The sequence below is a fragment of the Lathamus discolor genome, chromosome 1 (genome assembly GCF_037157495.1).
Source record: "Lathamus discolor isolate bLatDis1 chromosome 1, bLatDis1.hap1, whole genome shotgun sequence".
NCBI lineage: Eukaryota > Metazoa > Chordata > Aves > Psittaciformes > Psittacidae > Lathamus > Lathamus discolor.
This window is the reverse complement of record NC_088884.1, coordinates 57,514,431-57,539,423: the sequence shown is the minus strand read 5'-3', so window position 1 is coordinate 57,539,423 and position 24,993 is coordinate 57,514,431. Positions and strand designations below refer to the sequence as shown.

At 47.6% G+C, this 24,993-nt stretch overlaps 1 protein-coding gene and 1 long non-coding RNA gene across 3 annotated transcripts in view; one reads left to right on the top strand and one right to left on the bottom strand.

Moving 5' to 3' along the window:
- Positions 1 to 11,007: 11,007 nt before the first annotated feature.
- Positions 11,008 to 12,063, bottom strand: LOC136007152 (uncharacterized). Its single transcript, XR_010609507.1, has 2 exons — positions 11,737 to 12,063; positions 11,008 to 11,549 (listed from the first exon to the last, which is right to left on the bottom strand). It is a non-coding gene; the product is annotated as an uncharacterized LOC136007152 (long non-coding RNA).
- Positions 12,064 to 12,436: 373 nt separating this feature from the next.
- The window catches only part of ETV6 (ETS variant transcription factor 6), a 137,191-nt gene continuing 124,634 nt past the window's right edge, over positions 12,437 to 24,993 (top strand). For both annotated transcript variants that reach the window (XM_065672593.1, XM_065672588.1), the window contains exon 1: positions 12,437 to 12,934. In XM_065672593.1, the coding sequence (XP_065528665.1) occupies positions 12,902 to 12,934 (33 nt within the window). In that variant the 5' untranslated portion in view covers positions 12,437 to 12,901. The remainder of the gene's footprint in view (positions 12,935 to 24,993) is intronic.

Sequence of the window (24,993 nt, the reverse complement as noted above, 5' to 3'; positions counted from 1 at the left end):
CACCACCTGCAAGTATGGTGTCTGAATGTGCCCACATGAAAATTGGCTGCTTTTGGAGACATTCCCAGGCTTAGAAGGGGAATGTAATAGACCAGCCTCCATTTCCATTGCTTTCTTTTGTCAGCGGCTTGGATTGGACCCATTCCACAGAATCATAGACTACGAGACCTAGACGAGATGTTCCAGCAACCTGTCCAGCCAAACCTTAAAAGTGTCCAGTGTTGGGGAATCCGCCACTTCCTTGGGGAGATTATTCTGATAGAGACTTGTTCTCACTGTGAGAAATTGTCGTGTCCAACCACAATCTCCACAGGAGTAACTTGTACCCCTTACTCCTCATCTTTTCCACGTGACTCTGTGTAAAAAGGGAGTTCTTTGTAGCCACCCTTTAACTTGGTGACTTTAAATTTAATTTCCCCCCATTCCTGGTGTGGAAAACAGAGTAATTCCTTTTCCCAAGGACATCTCAACTGCCACAAAATGAGACGCTGTCCACAGGATACAGTGGAGCTCTAAACAGTCCTCTCACTTTGAACCTGAGAAATGAAGTAGCATTGCTGGCACTTGGGGGTTGCCTATACATGGAAATTGTAGGACTTTAGCTACCCCACTGCTGGGACAGTAGTTTAGCCTTCTAATATTACAAACACCTGTATAAAAATACTAATGCAAATATAGCTGTTATCACTCAAAAAATAGACCATAGAGTATTGAGACGCTTACACTGGAACATTACTGTCCGCACAAAAAGTTGTACTGTAATGTGATCGCACCAAGGGGAAAAACCCCAAAACCCACTTCCAGGATGAACTGCTCTACCAATAGAAAAATCTACACATAGGCTTAAATGACTTACCAGGGAAGCTAAATTCTGCCTGAAATGACAATTTCTGGCATTTTACTGCACCAGGTTCTTTACAGGGTCACCAGGGTGTAATGTCACAAACCTAATAGCACCTTCCAAGAGCTTTTGGAGAGCAGGTGAGGAGTTTGAGTGAAGTCCAAGTGAACACTACACAATCTAAGCCCTCCTTGTTGCCCTACCCACAGCACTTGTAGAAAAGGGTGTGGCAACCTGTCACCTATAGGGAGAGGCTGTAACCAGGAAACATAAAGAACAACAGACTTTCACTGCTCCTTCACACAGGACACGGCCAGGGTGATCCTCCATCACTCCCAAAGAGCTATAAAGCTCGTACAGCTCTGCAGTCACTGCAGCACTTTGTCACTTATGCTCCTGAGTTTCTTGTCCTATAATGGTTGAAAAGAACTCATGGTTTGGTTGCCACAGAAAAAAAAAGCATCATGCTGGAACATGCCCTTTGAATTTTGAAGCCGCTATTTGCTTATGAGACTGTTTTCCTCTCTATGCCTGTTTTCATTGCATATTTTCATGCATAAGATATGATTTTTTTCATATTTTATGAAAATTATTGCTTATTTTCAGCAAAATCAGTTCAGTCTGCTGACATAGTAGAACCGTGCAAAATAGTTCTTGTATCCCAAGTACTTTGGGCTTTGGTCACAAATTCTTTTTACTCTTCAGTCCTTGCTGCTCCATAACTTCTTGCTGCTCCTTGGGAAATGAGCTAGAGGTCTCAGTGCAAGTTCTGATGGGCAGAAGGTGCCCCTACTGATAAACAGCTCTGCAGGAGTCTCAGTGTTGGTAATGCCAGTAGAGAAAGTCATGGATGGACTGTTATGCAACTTGGCATTTTTATACCCCTGTGCTCATGCAACCAAAACCGTTAATGAATTCATCACAGCATCATCCATGTGCAAGAGCTATGGTGTGCAATCTGCATTTTACAGCTGTGCAGCTGGGATGCTGAAAGATAAAGTGTCATGCTCACGGTGCCATGGGAAATGCCATTCTAACACTTTGATCCCAAAATGACCCAGGAATGCCCCATCTCACAAAAGACATCCTCAAAGTAGGAATCAGCCACCATTCTAAGATGCTGGTGCGTCCTTACAAGAAGTCACAAGGAGATGAACCCACTGGCAACATGTGCTGGACCAGTGGAAGACCAACACGTTTGGAAGTGATGACCTTTGCATCCTTCACCCAGATGAAGTCTCTTTACAAAAGCAAGAGGCCAAAACAAGCGTCATGTAGAGCTGCATCAGAAGGTGTAAATCACTGTATCTCTTTACTGGGCACACTGAAAGGCAGCATTTGCGGGAGTGGAGCTAAATGATCTTTAAGGTTTCTTCTAACCCTAACCAGTCTATTATTCTATGATTCCATGATTTACCCCGCAGAGAAGTCCGAGGTAGATGGTTTGAGTTCAGGCCTCTCCTGCCGATGGAGGACTGTGGTGTTGACGGTGGCCAGAGGGTGGTAGCACTGCACAGCTCAAGTGCCACAGCCCTTCGCACCAGGAGGAGGGAGAGGTGAGGCGAGGGAGCCTCTGGTGCTCCCGAGCAGTTGAGGAAGAAGAGGTGGTGAAGTTGGAATAAATGGTGGAAGCTTTAATACTAAAAAGGTATTACTAAAAATAGGCTCTATCTTTTATACTGCTCTCTCCTGATTCCTTCAGCAGACGTGTTACACTGGTTTTCTCCCCTCACTTTATACTGGACGAGCTTTCTCTGCCCGCTTCAAACTAAGGTAAAAATAGCTGCAGGTTCTTCATTGCTTGTCAGGAAAAGGAGGAAGAAGAGGTGAGGAGAGGTGGTTTTTTAAATTAAGAGGAACTTTTACAAAAGCATCTCACTTTCTAGGCCCTAAGAACACTATGCTCCCTCAAACAGCGAAATCCATCAGTAACACTGGCAGTCATTTTCTGGTCTTCTGCTTTTTTAGATGCTGCAGCTTCTGGTGTGGCAGCCACAGGCTGAAAGATGTATGGCTTCTGCACTGTGGCACATAATGACTGCAGACAAATAACCCCTCCAGGATAGTGGTCATGTGCATTTCCAGACAACCGTAGGTCCTTTCCAACTGTAATATTCTAGTCTAGCCTAGTCTAGTCTATATCTCATCCTATCTCGAAGCATTTGGGAACCTAAGAATACCTGGCATTGTGGAAGTCTCCTGGAGCACAGATATGTCTTCGTTTTGTAGTTGTCGGTACAAATTTTTATCTTAATTTTGCTGAAAGGAAGGAAACTGAGGAAATAACCTGTCTAAGAGCACAGACCACACTAATGCTAGCATCAGGGCTATTGTGTGCACAGATATTTATACGCATGTGCATACAGCGCTGTGTCTGCCTGTTAGTATTCCTTAGCTTGGAGTTTAAAGCACAGAGGATCCAAAGCTCATAGCCTCAACCTGTTTACTTGATGCTGTTTTCTAGAGCTACAAAAAATAGTTGGGCTGCTGACATCAATCTCCTCTCCTCTTCTCTCCTATGCCACTGACAACTGTGTGTCCCTGTATGTCCTACTCCTACTTCAAGTTGCATTTATCATAATAGTTTAAACCAGAACAATGTGCTGACCTTATGCATTACCATAAGCAAGAGGATTTGCTGCTCAGAGCCTCAGTTCTACTGTAGGTGAAACAAAGCTAATGATGCTTATCCCGTTCTGCAGAGGGCTCCAGGATCTCCAGCTGCTGTGCAAGAGACAATAGCATGATTATAATTGCCCAGGCACTGTAAGACCCCATACTTGGTAGCACTTCTTTGTCTGCCTCCTAACGCAACAGCTTTCAAACACCACCATGCACACTTGCTGGATGTTTTTTCTCCTTCCCCATGCGCTTATCACTGTTCTTCCCTCTCTTGCTGCCTCCTCTCCTCTCCCCTACACCTCTCTCAAGAAAATCTAAACCCTTTATTGACTCATTTTCCTCCTCTGTCATTGGGCTCTGGTTTGTCAGCTCCCTTCCCTTCGTAGCTGCTCATACCAACAGTTACTTCACTACCGTCCCCTTTCGTGCCGCCCTCCTCTGAAACCCTCCCTCAGCCCTGACACTTTCTCTAGAAACAGCCGCAGGCTATTTCTAACCTTCCTTGTCTCATCAGAGCTCTTGAGAAATCAGCTCACTTTCATCTCTCAGCAGGAGGCTGTCACGCCGCTGCCACGGCCGCGGTTTGCGGGCCGGGCTGGGAATGGGGAGCTCCTGGTTGGTGATGGCAACACCATCACTGAGTCACCGCCTGGCCTTTGGAAAGCCGCTCACCCTCTCTCCTCTCCTGGCTTTAAAATAGGAGCCGTAATTGCACACTTACCTCACATGGGTGTTGTAAAAATTTAATTACCACTTGTAAGATGCTATCTAAGAGTGAAATGTGTCTGTATCTCTTGCAGTGGTAGCTGTGACCACTGCAATCTGCGCTTAGTTCAGGCCCTGACATATAAAACTGTTTTCCCCCGACAGCCAAAACATTCCCTTCTGCTGGTCACAAAGGTCCCTGTGCCATAGTCCTCTGACACACTGGAGACTCCCTAGCTGCGGGCAATTCCTTCTGGATAACAGGCAGGGAGGCTGAATTCCCCTCCAGTCAAGGTCACCTATCCAGGCACTCCTCTGATCACTCTCTCCTCTCTCTTCCCCTGAAATTGCTGATGAGCTCTCTCCTAAACCTAAATCCTGGTCCTTCTCTCTTCTTAACTGCCTTTTCCACCACCCTCACCCATTGGCTCACTCTTCCCTTTCCCTCCGCTATGGCTGACACGACTTGTCCAAGCCACCCTCCCTCCTCCTCCTCCCTGGCTGCCCTCTCAGCCTGTCTCAACTGGTACAGTCCAAGACTTGACCTCTGCTTTCCTCAGGCAGTGGCCACAAAGACAGGTCTGTCTAGTGAGATGCTGTCTGCCCGTGAGGATGGGAAGGGGTGGTGGGTGAGATATTGGGTGGGCAGCAGTGGGGATGCTGCCAGCCGATCACTGTCCAAGTGATGAACCATAGGTTGCAGAAGGCAGTGAGCAATGCGTCCAGAGCCCATTGTCTCTGTCCTCCCATGCACGCCCATGAGGGCTCCATGGTCTGGTCCTCCAGCACCACCCATACCCATAGCCAACTGCCCCTTTATTAACATATTGCCCCTGCATGCTGCCCCCCAAAAGGACACAAAACTCACTGGCTTTATGTTGCCAAGAGCAGCCCCCAAGGTGAAATCCAGAGTAAGGGGCTGGAGGTCCTCTGTGGCCACCAGAGACCCATGCAAAGTTAAGCCCAATAAGGTCACGCCTTGGCACCCAGGTCCATCCACCTCTTTGCCTACTCTCAGTTCATCTCCCAAGCTAATACTGGGGTCGGCTCAAATTCCCAGCATTAATTACGCCTACACGCCCCAAAAAAGCTCATCAGTGACTTGGGCTGATTACCACCTCTTTCCTGTGAGAGGGTGATCTGTTTGCTCTCATGGAGACTGCAGAACATGCAGTGCCTGAAGAGGCTGCAGTTAACCCTTCTGGATGTGGACCTGCTCTTGGAAATGGAAGACAACAAAAGAAATGAAGACCATTTAGATCAGAGCAATCAGAATGACCTCAATGGGAACAAAACCATTTATTTTTTGTATTCTTGGCCAAAATCTTTGTCTTTGGGGTGTATGTGGCAGTTTCTGAGCTAAAGTTGTAAGAGGGTGTGAGGATGGAGTAAGACCTGCAAGTGGAAACTGCTGCTCAGCCATGGGAAGGCTACTTCCTATCCATAATGCATGCACTCTAAACTATATCCATAAACGTCGGGCATGATTTAATAGGCTATAAAATCCTACATCATGATGCCACTGGAACTACTGAAAATAAAAGCAGATAAATCACAATTCTGTACAACTAGCTGTACTCACACTGTCGTTTTTTTCCCATTTGCAAGGGTTTCATTCTGCCATTTGCTGAGCACACACTACTCTCATTCAGCCTTGAGTTGAGCTCCTTTTCCATTTCTAAGCTTCCACATCAGCCCACCGGCTTGGCAGCTGCATGGTGATGCTGCTGTAAGCCCCTGCCCCAGAGGATGCAGAGCAGAGCAGAAAGGTGCTGAGTTTCCACACAGTTGGAGCAGCAGCATCCCATTTTTTTCCCCCAGCAATACCGGGTAATCATTGTAAGCAGACTGACTGCTGTTGCTCATATAATGTTATTCCTCACATTAGATTATGGGCATTAAATGTACTAGACAATGTTTATCTGGCAGGAAAACAATTTGTGTCACTCTTTTACTGCCAGCAAGATACAGAGTTACAATGACATGGATGACAGAGTGTGCGCCACAGCTCCGAATGGAGCTGTAATCCTGTCACCCCACGGAGAAAATGATGCTGAAAAAGGAGGGAGGAGGTGAGGGACCTGTGAAAATATTACTAATAGAGAGGACTGGGGGTTGAGAAAAGTTTGGCTCACCTCTGCAGCTGAGGAGAGTGATCTGGAGAAGTAAAACCCAGCCATAGTACACACAGAATGTAAATCAATTGGGACTTACAGAATCTGAACTCCGTCCCTCCAGCTTCGACTTTTGGGTTGTATTTAAAATGCTTTCCAGTAACAGAATATAAGTGGGGAGGTTTCACCAGGTGCATGCCAGCCTCTTACCCCAGCTCATCCACAGTTCCCTGCTCTTTCCCCAGCAAACTTCCCTCTGTTCCTCTCAGTCCTCCCAGGCTCAGGACACGTTCTCCCTCCTCCGAAGAGCCTCCAAAACAGCCTGCCTGACCTTGCCCATCTCCAGCCAAAAGCAGAGGTCCCCTGCTTTTTGTTCCTTGGCCTTTGCATGTGTGGCAGCCCTTCCACATTCTGTCGGGGCGAGATTTTACAGTGTCAGGGCAAGAAGCAGCACCTGGCCAAGCCTCTCATTGCTTTTGTAGCGAGCAAGACAGCTACTAGGATGAGATGAGGGGAGAAGGTACATCTCTTGCTTTGAGGGACCATAAGATTTCAGTTTAAGCCATCCTTGCCAGTCTCCACCTGTTTGCACCACAGCAAGGGGAACCGAGCTGGCTTTAAACATAGGGATGCACACACAGATACTCCTCGTGGCTTTTCACAGTTCTAAAGGCAGCTGCTGGCATGGCCAAAGCAGGGTACGGTATCACCTGCACAGCATAGCAATGTGGGATGGGGCACTTTTGCAAGGTGCTAGCCCTAGAAACTTTGTTTTGTGGCACCATATTGTAACCAGAACACTAGAAGAGGTAGAAAAGGACTTGAGTGTAACAACCTCGTGGTATGAGAGGGGCCTATGGTCCCACACCATTTAGCCCAACCTGATGTAGCTATTGCAAGGTTGCTGTCACTGGAGTTAGTGCTCTCAGAAGCTCTGTCAGGGCCACTCACTGCCTCATTTTCATGTGCTGCAACTTAAAAGTACATACCAGCAGCAGCACTGCCAACACGTGTCTAAGCAGTGACTTGTGCAACAAAGTCTACTTTTCAGAAGAGACTATAAACTTGTCTCTCGGAAGACACTGCACTGCTTTGAACAACAAAGAGGAGTTAAATCAGTACAGTTCCCTTTTCCCCTAAAAGAACAGTCACACTTACAGGGGCAGAAAAATGTTTCTCTTATTTACAGAAGCAATACACAAGATGATTCAAAATAATCCAGTATATGATGATGCGTGAGGATGACATAGCTTAGAGCATCAAGCATGCTCAGGGTTATTTTCTTTGCTGCTGTATGAACAGGTGTCATACCAGGATTTTGGCATTCCCATTGTGACTATTGTGGGTTTCTGAAATGGAAAAGCTATGTGAGTGCCTAAGTAAATTGTGTAAGCATCTTTATATCAAATGCCTGCCGCTTTAGGGTATGCACTAATATTGCTATTTTGATTTAAACAAATAAATGCTAACCCAACAAAACCAAACAAACCTTCTCCAAAATTGTTACACTGGTGCAAATCCTGTTCCTAGAGCCAACCCTGAGCATTTAGAGGACAACTGAATCTCAAAGATTAGGCTCTTAGGTGAACAAATAAGAATGCAAATAATATGGATATAGCATTTCTCAGTCTAACACCTCAGACTGACTTTCATGCCTATTCCTAAAAAGCTAAGGAAATATTAACCTGGCTGAATCTTGGAAAAAGGACTTGCCTAAGAATATGAAGTGAAGGCTAATCTTCCTGCTAACGACAGGAAGCAGCATGACTGATATACCCTAGGGCCATAAAATGCAATTTGGGTTCAGAAACAAATTTGATAAGGGAAAAAGTATCGTAGTGCTAAATGTGCAATGGGGATCATTTCCACTGCACCTCTGTGCACCAGCACTCATGGATTTCCTGGTGCGCCCTCAGGACAAAAACCCTGTTGCCTGCTAACATCAATGTACCCTTGCATGTTCTTGGAATTTACTACTGTTTCCTACTGTGTTTTGTTCTTTAACAGCTTGATCCTGTCCTTCAAGCTGGAAGAGCATCTCTGTTGAGGCTCAGTAAATGTCAGCAGACCCATCAAGTCACATCAAGGGACTATAGGTATCTGCACAAACACTGGAAGACAAAATTAAAACTAGTAATACAAACTAAGCAAAGAATCAAGCACTAAAGAAGGGAGACAAGCTGTGCTGGGGAAAGATAAAGGGAAGGAAGAGATAACAGCAGAGCAACAGGACGAGTTAATGATATCTGAGCACTGGGAACTAATGACTGCTTTCGCAAATACAAAGAGGGAAAAAACCCACTACCATGATCAAAGTCTCCTCAATAAAAGCAAGGTGAAGTCAACAATTATTGCAAATGTCTGAGGTACTGCTCTACACTGCTGAAACTAGAAAACCAGTACACAGAAGAAGAAATGAAAACCTTGGCTTTCGGCTGGATGTAGGTTCCCGTGTCTAGCTCCTTTGGGAAGAAGGCTCCAACATCCTTCAGGGGCATATGAAAAAACTAAACTAGCTGTTGAGAAAGTGCAGCTAGGAAAACACTGGCAGTCTCGTGGCTGTAAAAGAGGCCCAGGTAACACGGAATCAATGGCAGGCACTATGCAGATGCACCACTGTGGACAGAAAACGAAAAAGTCCCAAGGAAAAGTTGGTTTGCCTCCTTTTCTTCAGGGCTTGCTCTAGGGACAAATTCTAGACCAGAAAACACAAGCATCCAAAGCCAGATTTTCAGGCCTCTATGAGGAGGAAGAACAAACTTTTGTCTATGTTTTCTCTCATCCTGCTGCTGTCCCTGACCATGCCACCCGTCCTCCTATCCTGGGAGAGCCCTAAGCAAGGCAGGGACTTGGCCTCACTTCACAGGCCAGGGTACCATTTGTTACCTTTTGCCTGAATTAGCATTGCCACCATCTATCTGCGCAGAAAGTTAGGGGATTACTGGCTAGGCTGTTGATGACAGGTGGCTCTGCGGGATCGTAAATCCTGCTCTTAACTAAAAGTTCCTCGCTGGAGATAAACTAAGCAGTAGCCTCTAGGTGAGAGGGAAGGAAGCTAACTGGGAGCCTGCTCAAGGTTTAATATGAGCTAATGGACTTCCTTTCTGCTCTGTGCAATCTCCACGCAGCGTGGATTTAAAGGGGAGCTGACAGCTGCAGAAGCTTTCTCCTCAAATTTCCAGAGCAACTGTCCTGCAGGCAAGGACCACCCTTCTCACCAGGAGATTTGGCAGCAGTTTTCTTCTCCTGTAAGGTGCAGCAGCCAGGACCATGACATCTCAAGAGACAGAACTAATGAGAGGAACAGTGAGAAACCAGGTCAGAGAAACGAGGGCAGAACCAAGCTAACACATTACAAGGACTTTGGCCCTCCTTGCTGAAAGGGTTCAAAGATGTTCTCCAGTCACTGTGGCTAGCACCTGGTTAGCATGGTTGAGGCATATCTGCTTCTGTTGGCAAGGTTGTGTGGTATGTTCTGTCCAGTCATGTTTTCTCACAGCGGCTTCAATGGGACTGACTTCCGGCTGGAAAGGTACTGCACTCATGACTGTGTCCTTCCCTACACATTCACCATTTACCTCCCTACCTTTTCTAGTTACCATCCATTGCCCTCACATTTAGTGGAGTAGTGGAAAAAAGAGCGGAAAGAGCTGAAAGAGAACAGCTCTAAACCAGACTGTGAACTTGGACAGGTACTTGCAACCTGTTGAGAGATGGATCAAGGCCCATATTTGTAAGGGCCATTAATCAAAGTGGGAGGAACAGCAGCTGTCAGTGACCCCGGAAGGAACAAATGTTGAAACTCCAGGCAGACAAATAAACGCTCGGGACACGTAGCTTCACCAGTCTCCATGGAGAAAAAGAGATTGCGGTTGCACTGCAAGAGGGAACACAGAGGAGTGACAGGACCAGCTGTGATTCAGGGCAATGGCAGGCGGTAAGTTTTGTATAAGCTTCTGGGGCAGGTTGGGGACAAACTAAACCATGATGGGGTTTTGGCTGCATTCACAAAGGATCAGGCAGATACTTGTCCCTAAGTGTGGTCATCTGTGGGCTGTGGGCTGAGATGACCAATTGAATGGGAATTAGAGAAGATCAATGACAATAATAAAGCGGCCGCAGGGACTGATGAATCAAAGGAGATAAAAAGAAGGAACGGCAACAGCTAGGGGAAAAAGCGATACCTGCATGCAACGTACAAACAGCCACAGAGGGGAAAACTTGTTTAGGGCCATACAATACAATACTCCTGGTTATAGCCAGGTGTAATTGGGTGAAACTGGACAAATGAAAATCTAGGACAAATATCTTCCTGACCATGGGACTTGCTGGAGTGTGAAATAGCCTTGAAAAAAAAGAGTCTTGAAAGGAAATGCCCCATTACCTGAGGCATTTAAAACTAAAGCAGACAGAGCAATCTAGCATGTGCTGCAAATCCTCTACCTACAGGGGAGCGAAGCAGGTGACATAGCAGGTCTTTTCCATCTCTGATTTCTGCATTTAATATAAAGAATCACAAAGGAACCCCAACTTGCTGTGAGATACAGAATAATGACTCAGCACTTGGGAAAGGCAGTGGTAATCGTGCAGGTAGAAAGGGAGAACATCATAGTGATGAAGCAGAGAGAATAATAGGGGAGAGCGGCATTGTAAAAGTGATAGAGATGCAGTGACTCTGCTCCAGCATTTCAGCCATGCTGAGGGAAGACAGGTAAATAGGAATCCTTTATTACTGAGTTGGAATCCTTTATTACTGAGTTTATTACTGAGTATTACTGGTCATTGGCTGCTAGGCTGAGAGGGAATAGTACTTTCCCTCCATCTTCCTCATTTCATTTCAGGGACTAGCCACTGTGAAGCTGCAAGAGGCTGTGGGGAGTCAGTCCTGCTTGGAAAATGGCCTGCAGTAGCCCACCAAGAGGGGACTACCAGGAGATGCCAGCAGTCCAGCCTTTGGGCCATGTAGATGAAGCAGCTCTGCATTTGATGCAAGCGTGCCACAGCTAAGCAAATGCCACATATGTGCTGAGGCTTGCTTTAAAAACACCATGGTAGGATTGCCTCTCATCTGCTATTTTCAGTAGCACTGAATCACTGAATACAAGCCTACTGTATTCCAAGGCACAGCATCCTTCCAGCACGCTCCAGAAGTTGCTCTGCCTTTCAGTGACATGGGTACAAGCAGGGCTGTTGTGCTCCTACGCACGTTCCTAACTTGCAATGAAGTGGGTGCATCCAAAAACCAGCCAGGACTCCAAAACCTCTCTCTAAAAATCACAAAGAGAGATTTAGATGATGAGAGGGACAAGTTATGGTTTGCCTTCCCGACCCCTCTTCCCACCCCTGTCAGGAGGGCTCTGGCTGTACCCAGTCCTGCGCCCGCAGGAGCCACAGAGTGGGGAAGGCCAGCCCTGTTCCACTGCAGCTGAAAACAACGCACGTTACACCATGTACCCCATAAGCTGCGGGTGACACAACCCCGATCTGAACTTCCGCGCTGCTGCCATCCGGCCCGGGCTTTAACCACGGGCAGAGCCCCAGGCTCCAGAACGTCTCTCCGAGGGGACGGCCACCTTCCGAAGGGTAGGGGCTCACCGACGGCCCGGGGGGGATCTGCGGGGCAGCGGACCGGGCGTGAGGCTGCAGGACCACAGCGGCAGGCAGCGCTTCCGCCCCGGACTTCCCGTGCCCCGCCGTAACCCGAGCCTCATTTCCTGGTCGGGGCTCTTAAAGGGGCCGCTCCGGCGGTGGAACAAATGGAACAAAGGCCATTGTGCTGCCCGCGGGCCGCCGCTCCGCCCGCTGCCATCCCATCCCTCCCCTCCCCGCCAGCCACGTTCGCTCATCCCGCTGCTCATCTCCGCCGCTGAACGCCGGTACCGGCGCGCGGCATTTAAAGGGCCCGCGGCGTCAAACGACACCGACTTGAGCCGACGCGACGCGGCTGCGCCCTTCCAGCTTTCCCTCCGCTTTGCCCGCCCCGGCACCCGAGGGCGCCCACGGCGACGGAGCAACCGGCACCGGCACCGCCGCCTTCCCCTCCGCCCCCCCGGCCCCCCGCCGGTAGTGGCTGTTCGTGGCGGCGCGAGCCCTTTAAGGGGCGGTGCGGGGTGCCGGGAACCCACGTCAGTTTCGGCCCCGAAACTCCGGATCAATGAGCGGCGGTGGGGCGGGGCGGGGCGCAGCGCCCGGCCCTTCCCTTCCCCCGCCGCCTTTCGGTTTCTCTCTTCCAGGAAGGAAAACACCGGGAGGGGAGCGGGGCCGTGACGGCAGCGCCGCCCCTTCTTCCCTCTTCCCCCCCTTTTCCCACTTCCATTTCCCCCCGCGCCGCACGCGGGCACACACGCACACCACACACACACGCACACGCACGCACGGTCGCGCTCGCTCGGAGGACGCGGCTGGCGGCGGCACCGGTACCGCTGAGGAGGGGACCCCGGCGGCAAGGCGGGGGGGGACTCCGCCTCTCCCCCGGGCAGCTCCGTGGGCCGCGCCATGGTGGCGGCGGAAACTTCCCCTTGAGGGGACGGGCCGGGAGGGGAGCGGAAAGTGGGGAAAGCCCGAGAACTTCCCGTCCGTCCGTCCGCCCCGCCGGGCTTCGCCGCTTCCCTGCTGAGAGATGTCTGAGGCTCCTGCTCAGTGTTGCATCAAGGTAAAGCTCCATCCCCGTGTCCGTCCGGCCCCTGTCAGCGCGCAGCCCCCGGCCGAGGCATCGCGGAGCTCCCGGTGGAGGCGGGTGGGGAGCACACAGGGACGCGGCTCCCGTCGGTTGTCACCGTGGTGCGCCCTCCCCTCTCCCCAAGCCCCCCTCTCGGACACGCAGGGCAGAGCCTCCGCGGCCGAGATTTCGTGGCGTGGTTCCTCACGGCAGGAGCTGGCGGATGGACGGGAGGTTGAAACGGAGCCGCGGCCCCCTTCCCGTCCTCCTCGCCTCTCCCGCGGGGCTGGTGGCCCGACGGCCCCCGACGGCAACTTCGCAGAAAGTTTCCTGCCGTCGGGGACAAGCAGCCGCTGCTGCTTCCACCCGCACGGGGATGTGGGGCTTTCCTTCTCCTTTCCTCTTTCCTTTCCTGTCGCAATGCCCGTGTTCTTAATTTTTACTCACTGCATTTACTAGCATCTCTTGCCCGTCAGCAGCTAGGGGAGCCGGAGCTGCACAGCCCGGCCCCGTGCTGCCAGGGCCTGGGGGCTCCGTTTCTCCGTGGCTTGGCCTGTTGAAAGAGGGGTTGCCCCGTGAAGTTTCTGGTTTTAAGTGGAGGCGGTGTAAAGCTGAGAAAATGGAAACAAAATTGAGTTCCCTTTTTTTGTCCAGACCCTTCCTATCTGCTAGAAATAGTGCTTTCCTCTCCTCCCCTCACCCCTCGGTCTCGTTCCAGTCGTGCGCTTTCTGGAGGAGTTGCTTTGCTGCCAGCCAGGAATCTTCCTCCTGCTCACGACTAACTGCCCGAGTTAAGAGCGCTTTAACAGTTGTCTCTCCCTGACTGGCAGGAAAAGGTGATTTCCAGGCTTTAAGGGAAAGAGCCTGGAATGAACACATATTTACTCACCATGATGCTTTTTTTGTTTGCTTGTCCCAATTTGCGTATGTTTATGATGGGAGTCTTATGTTCTATGTACTGTGACCTCAGTTTGAAAAGTTGGGGGTGTATTTTCTCTTGCTGAGTTAAATGGGATCAGGCCTGTGTCCCGTGAAGTCTCGTGGCTCAGAGAGTCTAGTTGGACTTTTCATAACGCAGACGGACAAATTGGATAATGGGGTATTGTATGCGCATTGCAGGGTGGTAAAATGCTAGTGCAGGCAAAACGTGTACAATTAACTAAGCAGATCCCTATACATATGTATGCGTATGTAAAATGAAATATAACTACTGTTTTTATTAGTAAATCCTGTGGAAAGGTAGGATGTGTTCTCTGGACAGAAGAATGCAAATGCATGCCATGAAAAAGTAGTGTCAGATGAGCTGTGTTTCCTTGTTTTCGATGTGTGTCGTTTTGAGAATACGAGCCTTACTTCTGCTCTTACTGAAGTTGGTGATAGCGCTGCTGTTAATTTTGGGAACAGTGAAGCTGGTCCTTCGCTAGCCTCACGAAGGTATGTTACAGAATCATCTCTAAGGGGTTTACTACATAGCAAGAGGAGGTACAGGCAAACTTCTGTTTGAGTCTTGAAGTGATTAAACGCCAAATTTTCATGATGTTTAGGCAGATACTGGGAATCTGATGTGTTTTTTAAGCGACTGATTCTAAAGTTCGGGGTCTGAACTTATTTTCATTTTGCAGTGTGTAGTTTGTTTACATGCTGACTCGTGCAGTTATCTTTGTCAGAGAACAGGAACTACTGCTACCGGCTTTTGGGGGGATTGTTTTATTAGTTTCAAACATAGAAAGTACATATTTTCAGACCAAAGTGTGAATTTCCAATGATAACATTTCTTCACCGGTCAAACCATTCAGGGTAATTTTCTCTTCGGTTTTTCTAACAACCATTGCTTTCTGGATGCTTGTTTCATCCAGGAGGAGTTAGAGGTGGATGCAATCAGCAGCTGGATTTAAGAGGTGTTGTGTAAACGGTAGTGTGATTATACGGGTATGAGTGATGATTTCTGTAGCGTGTCAGCCCGGCTTGCAGAGCGTGAGGTCGGGGCAGAGGAGCAAGCTCCTCACCCTACTCCGACTTTGGTGCTAAGCTGCTGTGTTGTTCTGATTAGTAGCCAAGTGTTGTGCTGTGAGGGTGCTGCAGAGCTTCATTAGGGGCCTGTGAACTGGAAGCAGTGGTGCTAGAGGATGTATTTTGTATATATTTGTTTTTTTCCCTTCCTCCTGCAATACGGATCAAGGTTGCATGCAGTAAATGCCGCACCAACTGAGGTGATGAACCACAGGCAGCTTCAGCAGAGGGAGTGAAGGCTGCTGCTTTGTTTATGCCCAAGCTGCTCAGTGCACCGTCTCCCCGTTTCACCTTACTAGAGAAGTGCTCCAGGAAGATGTAGGAAAGCTCAAAGGAGGTGAAGTTTTGGTATATATTTAACTACTGGTAATCAACATGAACTTGCAGTAATATCTCGGTTTGTGTCAGGTACTTATCAGTATGTATGTGTGATTGTATATTGATACGTGCTCGCTCTGCAGCAAGTACGTGTGCTTGCTTACATTCTCTTCCTCCAAGAGAGGAGAAACCCAATGCTAATATCCTGATCTTGCCAACGCTTGGGTGTGTGCTTGCCTGGCTGATGGCAAGCAGACCCAGTAACTCCAACCGTGCTGTTGTGGCAAGGAAGTTAAGCGTTTGCAGAAAGAGTCTAAAGCTGAAGAGAGAAGTCATCGCTGGAGTTAGAAACAGATCTTGGGTGTCAGAGGTGAGTGTGAAGGTTGGACCCTCAGTGTTTGTTACAGCTTAGGGTATCAGTGAACCCTGTGTGAACCAACAGGCTTCGGGCTTGTGGCGTACTCCAGTCTGAAAGCACCTGAGGGCTTTCACTCCGAGGTGGGTCAGGAAAGGACATGTGGTGTGGTCGCGGTATTCGGACAAGCCTTTTTCATCCCAGGTGCTGGCATGGCTACGTTGGTAGTAAACCTGTTCCTCTGATCCTGAGCCATAGTAGTTAGCTGATTATATTATTGTATATACTGACATGACGTTGGCACTTGTTATGGTATTGGCAAGTGATCCTTACAGCCTCACCTCTCCTCCCCCAGGTGGGAGAACTGAGGCACAGGGAGAGTGTAAGCATCTTGGCAAAAGCTTATAGGAGGGCAAAGGCTCAAAGGGAGACAGGGCTAGAAGTTTAGACAAAGGTGGTGATTTTTGTGATTAACTAAGGTCCACGTGGTGATGAGTTCTGTTTAAAACCTCAGCTGGAACTTTCTGATTGTGGAGATCTCCCTGTTTTCCCCTTGAATTTTTAATACCTCGAGAATATCACCATGGTGTCACATGGAGGCTCAAAATTCATCAGGCAAATAGAAGGGTACCAAAGGGTGCAGTGTGATTTATTTTCCTTTTTATAAATCTGGCAATTTCAGTTGCTCAATTCGATTTGCCACGCAACCACAAACAATTGTGCTGGCAAAAGTTTAGAGCTGTGGGGGAACTGAAACTGGGAATATGGGGGGGATCAGCTGCTTAAAATCTCCCAGTCCAGGACTGCTCCGAGCCTAGGCTCCCCTGTGTGTGCCTGCCTGATGCTTGAGCTGAGAGTGCTTTTGTTGGGCAGCACTGAAGGCATGGAGCCTTCCTGTGAGCTGGGTTTCACAGCTGACTCCGGTGGAGATTTTATGCAGCTGTATGCTGGTGGATGGGAGAGCTTTCTCTTGCAGTAAGCTGTATGTGATGGTCCTTGCGATCGCATGGGTACTGCAGGAGTCGGCACAGAACCCTGTAGCTCAAGGTCTTGTCTCACTGGTGCTTATTTTGGATTCGAGGATGTACTTTGTAATCATTTGGAAAAGGAAGGGGGGGGGGGGGAAGGAGTGATAGTGTAAGCCAAAGGGCAAAGAATCAGCGTAGTGTTTGAGCTTTCAATCTTAACCGGCTTCCCCAGATTAAGTTAATTTTTAAGTAGCGCTCTATGTCTCCTAATACTTCATTGATGCTGTTTTTGCAAAGAGCGCTCTCCCACCAAACGCTTTCCATGCTGAGAGACTGCTCAGCACCACATGGTCAGAATTCTGTTACCCTTAACCAAGGCTGAGTATCTGCTAGTACGGAGTATGTTCCTTAGTGTTTATGAAGGAACTTACTTACTAGGAGGAGGATCCTTCTTCTATTAATGTCAATGACAAAACTCTCATTAAGTTCAGTGGGTGTAGGTTTGAATGGGAGAAGTACATAGTATTTAACACCTGATTAATCACTTAACTCCTTGGCACCAGCTAAATTGAATCCCTCTGAAGCAAAATTTTACTAACACTGCCCCAATTAAACACTGGTCATTAGCATTCACTGTGTCATTACAGGTGAAGTCAGTTTCCTGGGAGGCAACCCATTAAAACAGCAGCCCCAATCTGAAAATGCCCCAGTGAAGCAGAGGATGCTTTAATGATAATTTACATGCATATTGCACCTTGCATCTCAATGTGCCTTTCGGAGGGAGGTGGCTAAGCAGCGCTGTGCTGATAGAAATGCTGATAACCAGGAGATGAAGTCTTGTACAGTTACACAGAAGTGATGTTCCTGCCTTTTGGAAAAGTTACCTGGCTCCTTCTGTGTGTGCCTTCTAAAGTCTCCTGACAGAAGCTTTCCTAATAACCTGCTTACTGTGAGAAGGGAGAGCTAAGGCAACCCGTGTTTTTGGCCAGTAGTGTGGTTCTGACCTACAGTCCGGAAACTGGCTAATTTGGGTTTGGTTTTGCTCTGTTTCTTGACATGTGTTTGTTTCGGAGTATTTGTGGTTCAGTGCCTTCAGCCAGGCATCCCCAGAGTGACAGCAAGTTAAAAGCCAGTGCTTCTGAAAATGTTCTCTTTGGCCTTTGCTTTCCCTATCTGTGAAACAGGCATGCAATAATAATGAATGTACCTCTGTTGTGCAGTAGTGAGGCTTGGTATTTGTAATGCAGCATGAGAACAAGTTGTGTTTATTATAGGAACCAGCGACAGAGCGATCTGATTTGTTCCTGGCGTTTTGGTTCACAGGGTGCTTGGGGGCAGCGGGGATGGTTGTCGTTTGTTTGTTGGCCCTTCTGTTAGGGGTCGCCTACCTCTGCTGAGCAGTCGGAGAGAGCCTGATACTGCTGTTTCACTGCGTCCTGGCGGCTGTCGGGCAGGGTGGTGTTCCTGTGCCCACAGCCCACACTGAATGGGGCTTTGGGAGAGGCGGGCACAAGGTGCAGGCGTAGTTGTTCTGCCACAATCCTGCCTGTGGCTGAGGGCAAGAGTGCCTAGGTGGGATGGCTGCCAGATGTGGCTGCCAGAGCACTCCCCGCTGCCTTCCCTCCCCTGACCACCACCCTTCCCAGGGCTCCCTGAAGCCGAACACAGAGCAGGCTGCATACTCAGTTGTCCCAGGTGTTGTTATCTCCTGGGGTAGGAGGGCATCCCTCTCCGTCAGGTCATACACACCTTCATCATCTGACAAGGGAGGACCCGCTGGCAGAGGCAGCAGCTGGTGATCAGCTGTCAGTGTTGCCACAACAATTAACGTTTAGGTTGCAATATGTCCTTGTGCTTCCTGCGGGAAGGAGGCCACCCAGGACAGCCCATGGGTGGGATGTTCCTCTAGGCAATTGTGAAGAAGCCAAACCGAGCCCAGGTATGTGCTTTGGCTCTTCCTGAGCAAAGAGACCAGGCAGGCCACCAAAGCCTCTCTGCCTTTAACAGCAGAGTCATGGCAGCTGATTCCTGCTATTGTGGGTTATTTTTTTTAGGTCTACAACCTAAGCCAAATTTAGACCATATTGGTTCTGGTGTTGCTGAGTTGTCTTCAGGCAGTGTTTTGTTGGAGCACAGAGGACAGCTACTCTATCTATGAAACATATGGAAGTCGAGGCTAGATTATACTGGTTTACTTTTTTCTTTTTTTTCTTCCAAAAATGCTACTTCTGGCAGGAAAATTAATGCAGAAAACTCCAGCCAAAGTTGAACTTGTTTATGGAATGTCTGGAGCAGTGGTAAATAAAGGATTTTGAAAGGAGATAAGCTTTTCACTGATAGATGGTATTGCTTCTCCTCTGTAATGCTGCTGAGCTCCAAAGTGAGCTGGCTATAGCAATTAAGGAAAGCTGTAAATGATTCTTCATCTAAATGCTTTTTCCAAAGGTTATTCCTTGTTAAGCCACATGCAGTTTCCTTGCTTCAGTGGTGTTCCTGTACAGTTTGCAAATGCTGTCCTGGTTAAGACAGTCCGGAGGGGAAATGGGCATGAAAGAGCACGAGCTTCTCCCTGTGGTATTTATGTTGGTGTTCTGTGGAATGTTTGCACACAGAAACAAATAGCATTGTAAATCATTTTAAAGATGTGTATAACGCCAGGAGTAGCATTGGGTGTGACTGCAAGAGTTAAGTGTTACTACAACCCCACAAAAATACTTTCAATGTGACAACCAGGCTTTACATGGTAAACTATTAACAGCTGCCTAGTATTAAATCCAGAGTTTGGGTGTTTAATTTCAAAATAAAATGAAATGTGGTTATAAATAGGAACAATGAGTGATTTCTCGGTGGGTTGTTGTGTTGGTGGGTTGTTGGCTTGGGGTTCTTTCATGTGTGTCTGCATTTGTTGAGGGTTTCTTTGGGCTTTTCCAAACTTGCTCAGGTAGCATATGATCAAGCTTGGAAATTATCTGTTTTGAAAAGTCTTGGGAGTTTAATCTGGAGGAAATCAACTGGCATCCAGTAAGGAGAATCCTTCAAACTGATGGAATGCAGCGGAGAGAGATACTCTTTATATAGTTTGAATTTCATCAGAATATGGCTGAAGTGATTTTCCATTATGTCTTTAGTGGGATCCTCAAAAGCATCTATAACAGAAACTAGGAATGCTTTCTAAATGGAATAGGATTCTGTGGAAATCCAGGCGCTTGGAGTTCTACCAGATAAATGAAATGTTTAGTAAAAGTGCCAGAGATAGCAGTACTAGAATTCAGAGACAGATTTATCCAGTTAGTAGGGCCACAACAAGGCATTCAGTATCTGCAAAACACATTTCTCTGTTCCCTTTCTCTTTTTTCCTAAAAAGGACTTCACATGAAAGTGGTTTCCATCACTGATGGAGCACTGTGAAGCTCTGCTGATGTGCTTTAAGATCAAAGGGAGCAAACCCAGCATTACAGCAATACTGGCAAGCTCCTTCCCACTTTCAAGGAACTCATCTGAGGTCTCTGTTGAGATTCCCCCCGCTAACAGAAATAATCCCTATTTCCTTCTCATGGATTAGGAGTGGTTGTTTCACTGTGTTACCTCTTGAAAGGCCATTCTCATCTTCCTACCTGCCCGGTGCTTTAAAGCCTGGACAAAGCCAAACCTTCTCAGAGCTGTCCAGGAGTTGAGGTTAGAGGTGGTAGGCTGTGAGGAACCACAGGTTCTGGGATGAGGGTGTTGGTCCCAGTTATCACTGGAGGCTACTGGGAAAAACCTTTCCCTGGCAGATGGATCCTCCCTGCCACATCCGTAAGAAGCTGCTTGGGTGTTTCCAGCAGGCAACAACTGTGTGAGAATGGCTGCAACTTGAAGCCTGCAAATCAATGGCTCATGGGCCATTGTCAGCTGTGCCATTGCCTTTCAATTGTGGTGGCTCTGGCCCTGGCAGCCTCACCCCAGCTCCAGAGGACCAGCTCCCTCCAGTTTAGAGCATCACTGTACTGGGTCTGGCAACCTGGTGTAGGTACATGTAGGTGCCAGTTACCAGGCTGGGGCTGTGCTGTCACTGTGGATTGATGGACCCGCCATCTCCCTGGGGGTGAGGAAAAGAAGGGCTGATCTGTTTTCACAGAGGGGTGAGGATGCACTTGTTCCTGCTAAGTCCCAGGGTGCCAGGAAGGGCACCAGGTTGCAGGAACAGGAGTGCTGATGGGTGTAAAAGATATTTCTCAGTTGGCAGTCTGAGTGGTTGTGTCGCTGTCAAATGGCTTGAGCAAATGGGTTCTCTGGAAGAGAACTAGGGGAAGAGTGTGGGCGCAGCTTCCAGGGGAAGAAGGTTATGGGCTGCAAAATATTTCATGGCATGTGGCCCGAGATACATATCGCAAGTTGGATGGTAAACACTGGGCTCAAACACACTGGAGATGGTGTCTTAGCTACCTACCTCACACCAGCTGAGTCATCAGAGCCGTCCGTGACTGACCGTGTGCTGGCTTTATTACCTCCCAACTGGGACAAATTACAACTTCTCTTAGACCTCAGAGTAAGAAGAGAGTGAATTAATAGCATATGCACGGCCAATTAGCACAGCCAAGTGAACCACGCTGATGGGCAGTGGCTGAGTTTTGCAGGCTTGGAGAAGTGGGCAGAAAGTACAGTATATATATATATATATATATGGTTTTTTGCCTTCATCTGCGTAGGTTAGAGTGGGGCTCTCTGGTGGCTCTTCTATTTAACAGAAATGGTGAGGTCTCCTTGAGCTGTTTGGTCCTATTTGCTGACAGACCTCCCAGAACTGGTCTGGCAGCTGAGACTGGGTTTTAGGAAATTATTTGGTTGGTGAATGAAAGAAAACAGAGGTCAGTTTTCAATTTGGGGTCAAGTAGGCAAACAAAACTGCAGTGGGAAAGGAGCAGGCAGTCAAATAGCGATTATCTGTATGTTGTAGTTTGAATCTGCCATGTATCAGTTCAGATTAGAGCTTGTTTTCCTGACTGCTAGGAAGAGCACCAAAAGAGAGAGAAATGGGCAATGAAGTTGCCTTGGGGAACTTCCATAGGAAGAGAAACTGCACTGCCTACAACTCTCCGGTTTGGAGACTGCTGAGGGAGGTACAATAGAAATCTGTATGATCACACAGGAGTGTAGTATGGGGAGCAATTATTTCTGATAGTACAAAACTAATTACTAGTCTTTATCTGTGTTAAATTATGGAACTCACTGCTGCAGGATGCTGTGGAGACTGTAAGTTCAAATGGGTTTTTAAGAGAGTGGAGGAATAGGTGAAGATATTAAGTCTAACAGCCTGTATGAGGGGATGCAACAGGACCGACGACACGGGCTACAGTTGCACAAGGGAAACATTCCTTTTTCCGTCTGTTAAACCTTTCCTGAAACAGTGACTTCCTGTCTTCTGGGGACAAGGTCCCAGGCAAGATAGATGTGTTCTGATGATGTGTAGGCATTCAGATGCTTCGATGTAAAATTTTACACCCCGGAAGGCAGGTCTCAAGTGTGTACTAGTCTCCTCTGGATTGTTTCCTAGGTCTTGGTCCCAGCAGTCTGATTTCAAGAGCACTGGTGAATTGTAAGTGGGAAGAGAGCTAAGGAAGAATTTGTGGCTGTGACTCGGAGAGATTTGTGAAGTCTGGGTTGCTAGGACTAGCAAGAGGCTGGCTTTGTTGCTTTAATTACTGAGATTCAAATGAAAGAGGGGAAAACCTTCAGGGAATACATGGAAGAGGAATTACAGATCAGCATTTAAAAAAGGGGAAGTTTTTTGGTTGTGGGGAAGAGACATTGTTTGCTTCCAGGAGCCAAATGTGAGTTGACCTGTGCTTTCCCAAAGGTCTCCCAGTTCCCATTATCACCCATGTGAAATGTGCTCCTGAAACATTAACTCTTTTTCACATACGTGACAAATGGTGTCCCAGCCGGAGCTTGCAGCCATGGGCAGGAGAGTTGCTGCTTTCATTGCCTGGCCAAATGTTGCAGGCAGTCACTGAGCTGCCTCTCTCGCTAGGAAGTGTTGTCATTTGTACAGACTTTGCATCACACTTTTGATTGTGACTTGCCTTTTTTTAATGGCAAATGGAAGAATGGATGTACAGGATCAATTCTTACATTGTTTTGAATGTGTACTTTTTAGTTGTTCCTGAAGAGTGAGTGATTCATGGTGTTGGACAGCCATTAAAGCATATCGATGTGCAGCTAAATATGGTCTTCAACCTAAATATAGTTCTTTCTGCTAATCTATACAATGTCTACAAGTATCTATTTAAGTAATCGGATAGCCTTATGCAGATTTAGTTAGGGTTTTATATTGGGAAATATCAAATCATTTGCTGGGTGATTGGTTTTATTTTTGTTTTATTTGACATGCTGTTTATGATACACAGCACTTGGCTTTACAGTGAAATGTGATACAAGTGCAGTGTCCCCCGTCAAAACCCTGAGCATAAAGTAGTTCTACGAAAGCTAGTAGTTTTGATAATTGCACATGAGAAGGAACATGGTACCTTTTAAGGTGATATTACTTAATAAATGACAAGCACTTTTTATTAAGCAAATGAAACATTTCTTTTTCAGTTGCACTGATTTTTTTTTTTATTATTACTATTTTTTCCTTGTGGATTAAAATTATTACATAGACTTGAAAAATAGACTTTTTTTTTGTTCAGAATTTCTCTCTTTGGCTTTTCTGAGAAAAATTTGTATTGTAGTCTTGAAACTCCAACAAACTGCAGGTTTTTCTAGACATGCTGGTGGGGGCAGGAGTCCAGGTGAGCAGTCCTGCAGCCCAGAGCTGCAGCTTCTGCCCTGCTTTCCACCAGAGCTCCCAGAGTGCTGCTCTCAGCCCAGCCAGCTTCATAGCCGCACACCCTGAAATTTAGAGCTGTTCAGCACTGCTGCAAGATGGGAGCTTTGACATGGGGTGCTCTCCATGCCCATGTGCGCAGGGAACTGCTTGAACCCAACAGAGATCTGGTATCTATATTTCTACATACCTTCTCCAGGCAATGGGAATGGAGGTTAGTGGTGGAAGGCAGACAGGAGCCAGGGAAGTAGGGTGGTATTCAGAGTGAAGGAATTAAGATGTGAAGGGGAGGAGTTTGTTGTGGCAGCAACTGCAACCAGCTGGGCCCACTGAGACTCCTGTGGGAAGGGTAAAAATCTGCTTTAGAAGGTCACAAGAGGCAGAGTGAAGCTGAATTGGGAAGGGTTATTCTCATCCTATGGGAACACGGAGGATCAGATGGAAGCATCTGGCAGCTCTAAAGAGGGGGAGGTATGTTTTCCCACAACATACAGCCAGGTCACTGAATTTACTGCCAGGAGTTGTAATGCAGGGCCAAACAGGCAATTGGCTTTAAAAGAGTTCATACTAGATGGATCTATTTGGGACCATTGGTTGTAAAGATACAGCTGCAGCCCTTGGCTCAGAAGGCCACTAACCTGTGGGGTGCTGTGAAAGGGGGAGTTTATTCCTTGTGCTTTTTGCCCTGAGGATTTCCCGCTGGGTGTTTCCGGAGATGTGGTGCTAACTTAGACGTTTGGGCTGAACAGAACTACTGCGTTTTTCCATTTTCATTTAGGGCTTTCATACTTTGGTGCTGGACGCTGTACGGATGCCTCTGACAAGTGGAAAAATAGCAGCTGAGAAAACCCCTCATGTGAATCGGACATTCTGCTCTGTTTCTTGATCTCGTGATGTTTCCTCAGCAGAGGTAGCCTGACCATCTGAAATGCATGAGGCCAATGTTCTTCAGGTTATGAAGGACTTTGCTCGGGAAAATTCCTAGGGATTTTCCTGGCCTTGACTCTCTTCTTGGGCTGTGACGCCATTTATTGGCGTAAAGTGCCCTGACCTATTTTATTTCTCTAGGTTCTTCCCAAGATTTGGCTGACAGAGGGTGGAAAAAATAATTAGATTCTTGGATAATTCAAGTGCTACGTGCTGTGTCAGCCGCACCTCTTCTGATGGCTGATAAGAGACAAGTGAACGCAGTTCCTTGCAAGACGGGGATGCGTTCGTTCGGGTGGCCAAACACGTAACTGCATGACTGTGTGGCTGATGAACAGGTGTTATACAATACAGGGACAATTCCAGTACTTCCATTTATGTATTCCATCAGCAGGCCTGAAGCCTGCTTTGGAGAGACTATCTTGATTTAATAGTTCAATCTCTTTTGCCTTTCAGTCCCTGACTCTTCAAGTTCCTAATTGCTGAGAAAATTAAGGAGGAAGTGTTGTTTACTGGGTGTCTGGGCTTCATTTTTCTACACATAATGATTAAGAAGTGAGTAAGCTGGCAGACAGGACCTTCTTGTTGAGACCCTGTGTACACCAAATGCTTTCCTTCTGTACAAGTTGAGCTGTTTCTCAAACCATGTTTGTCCTGCACCAGTGCAGTT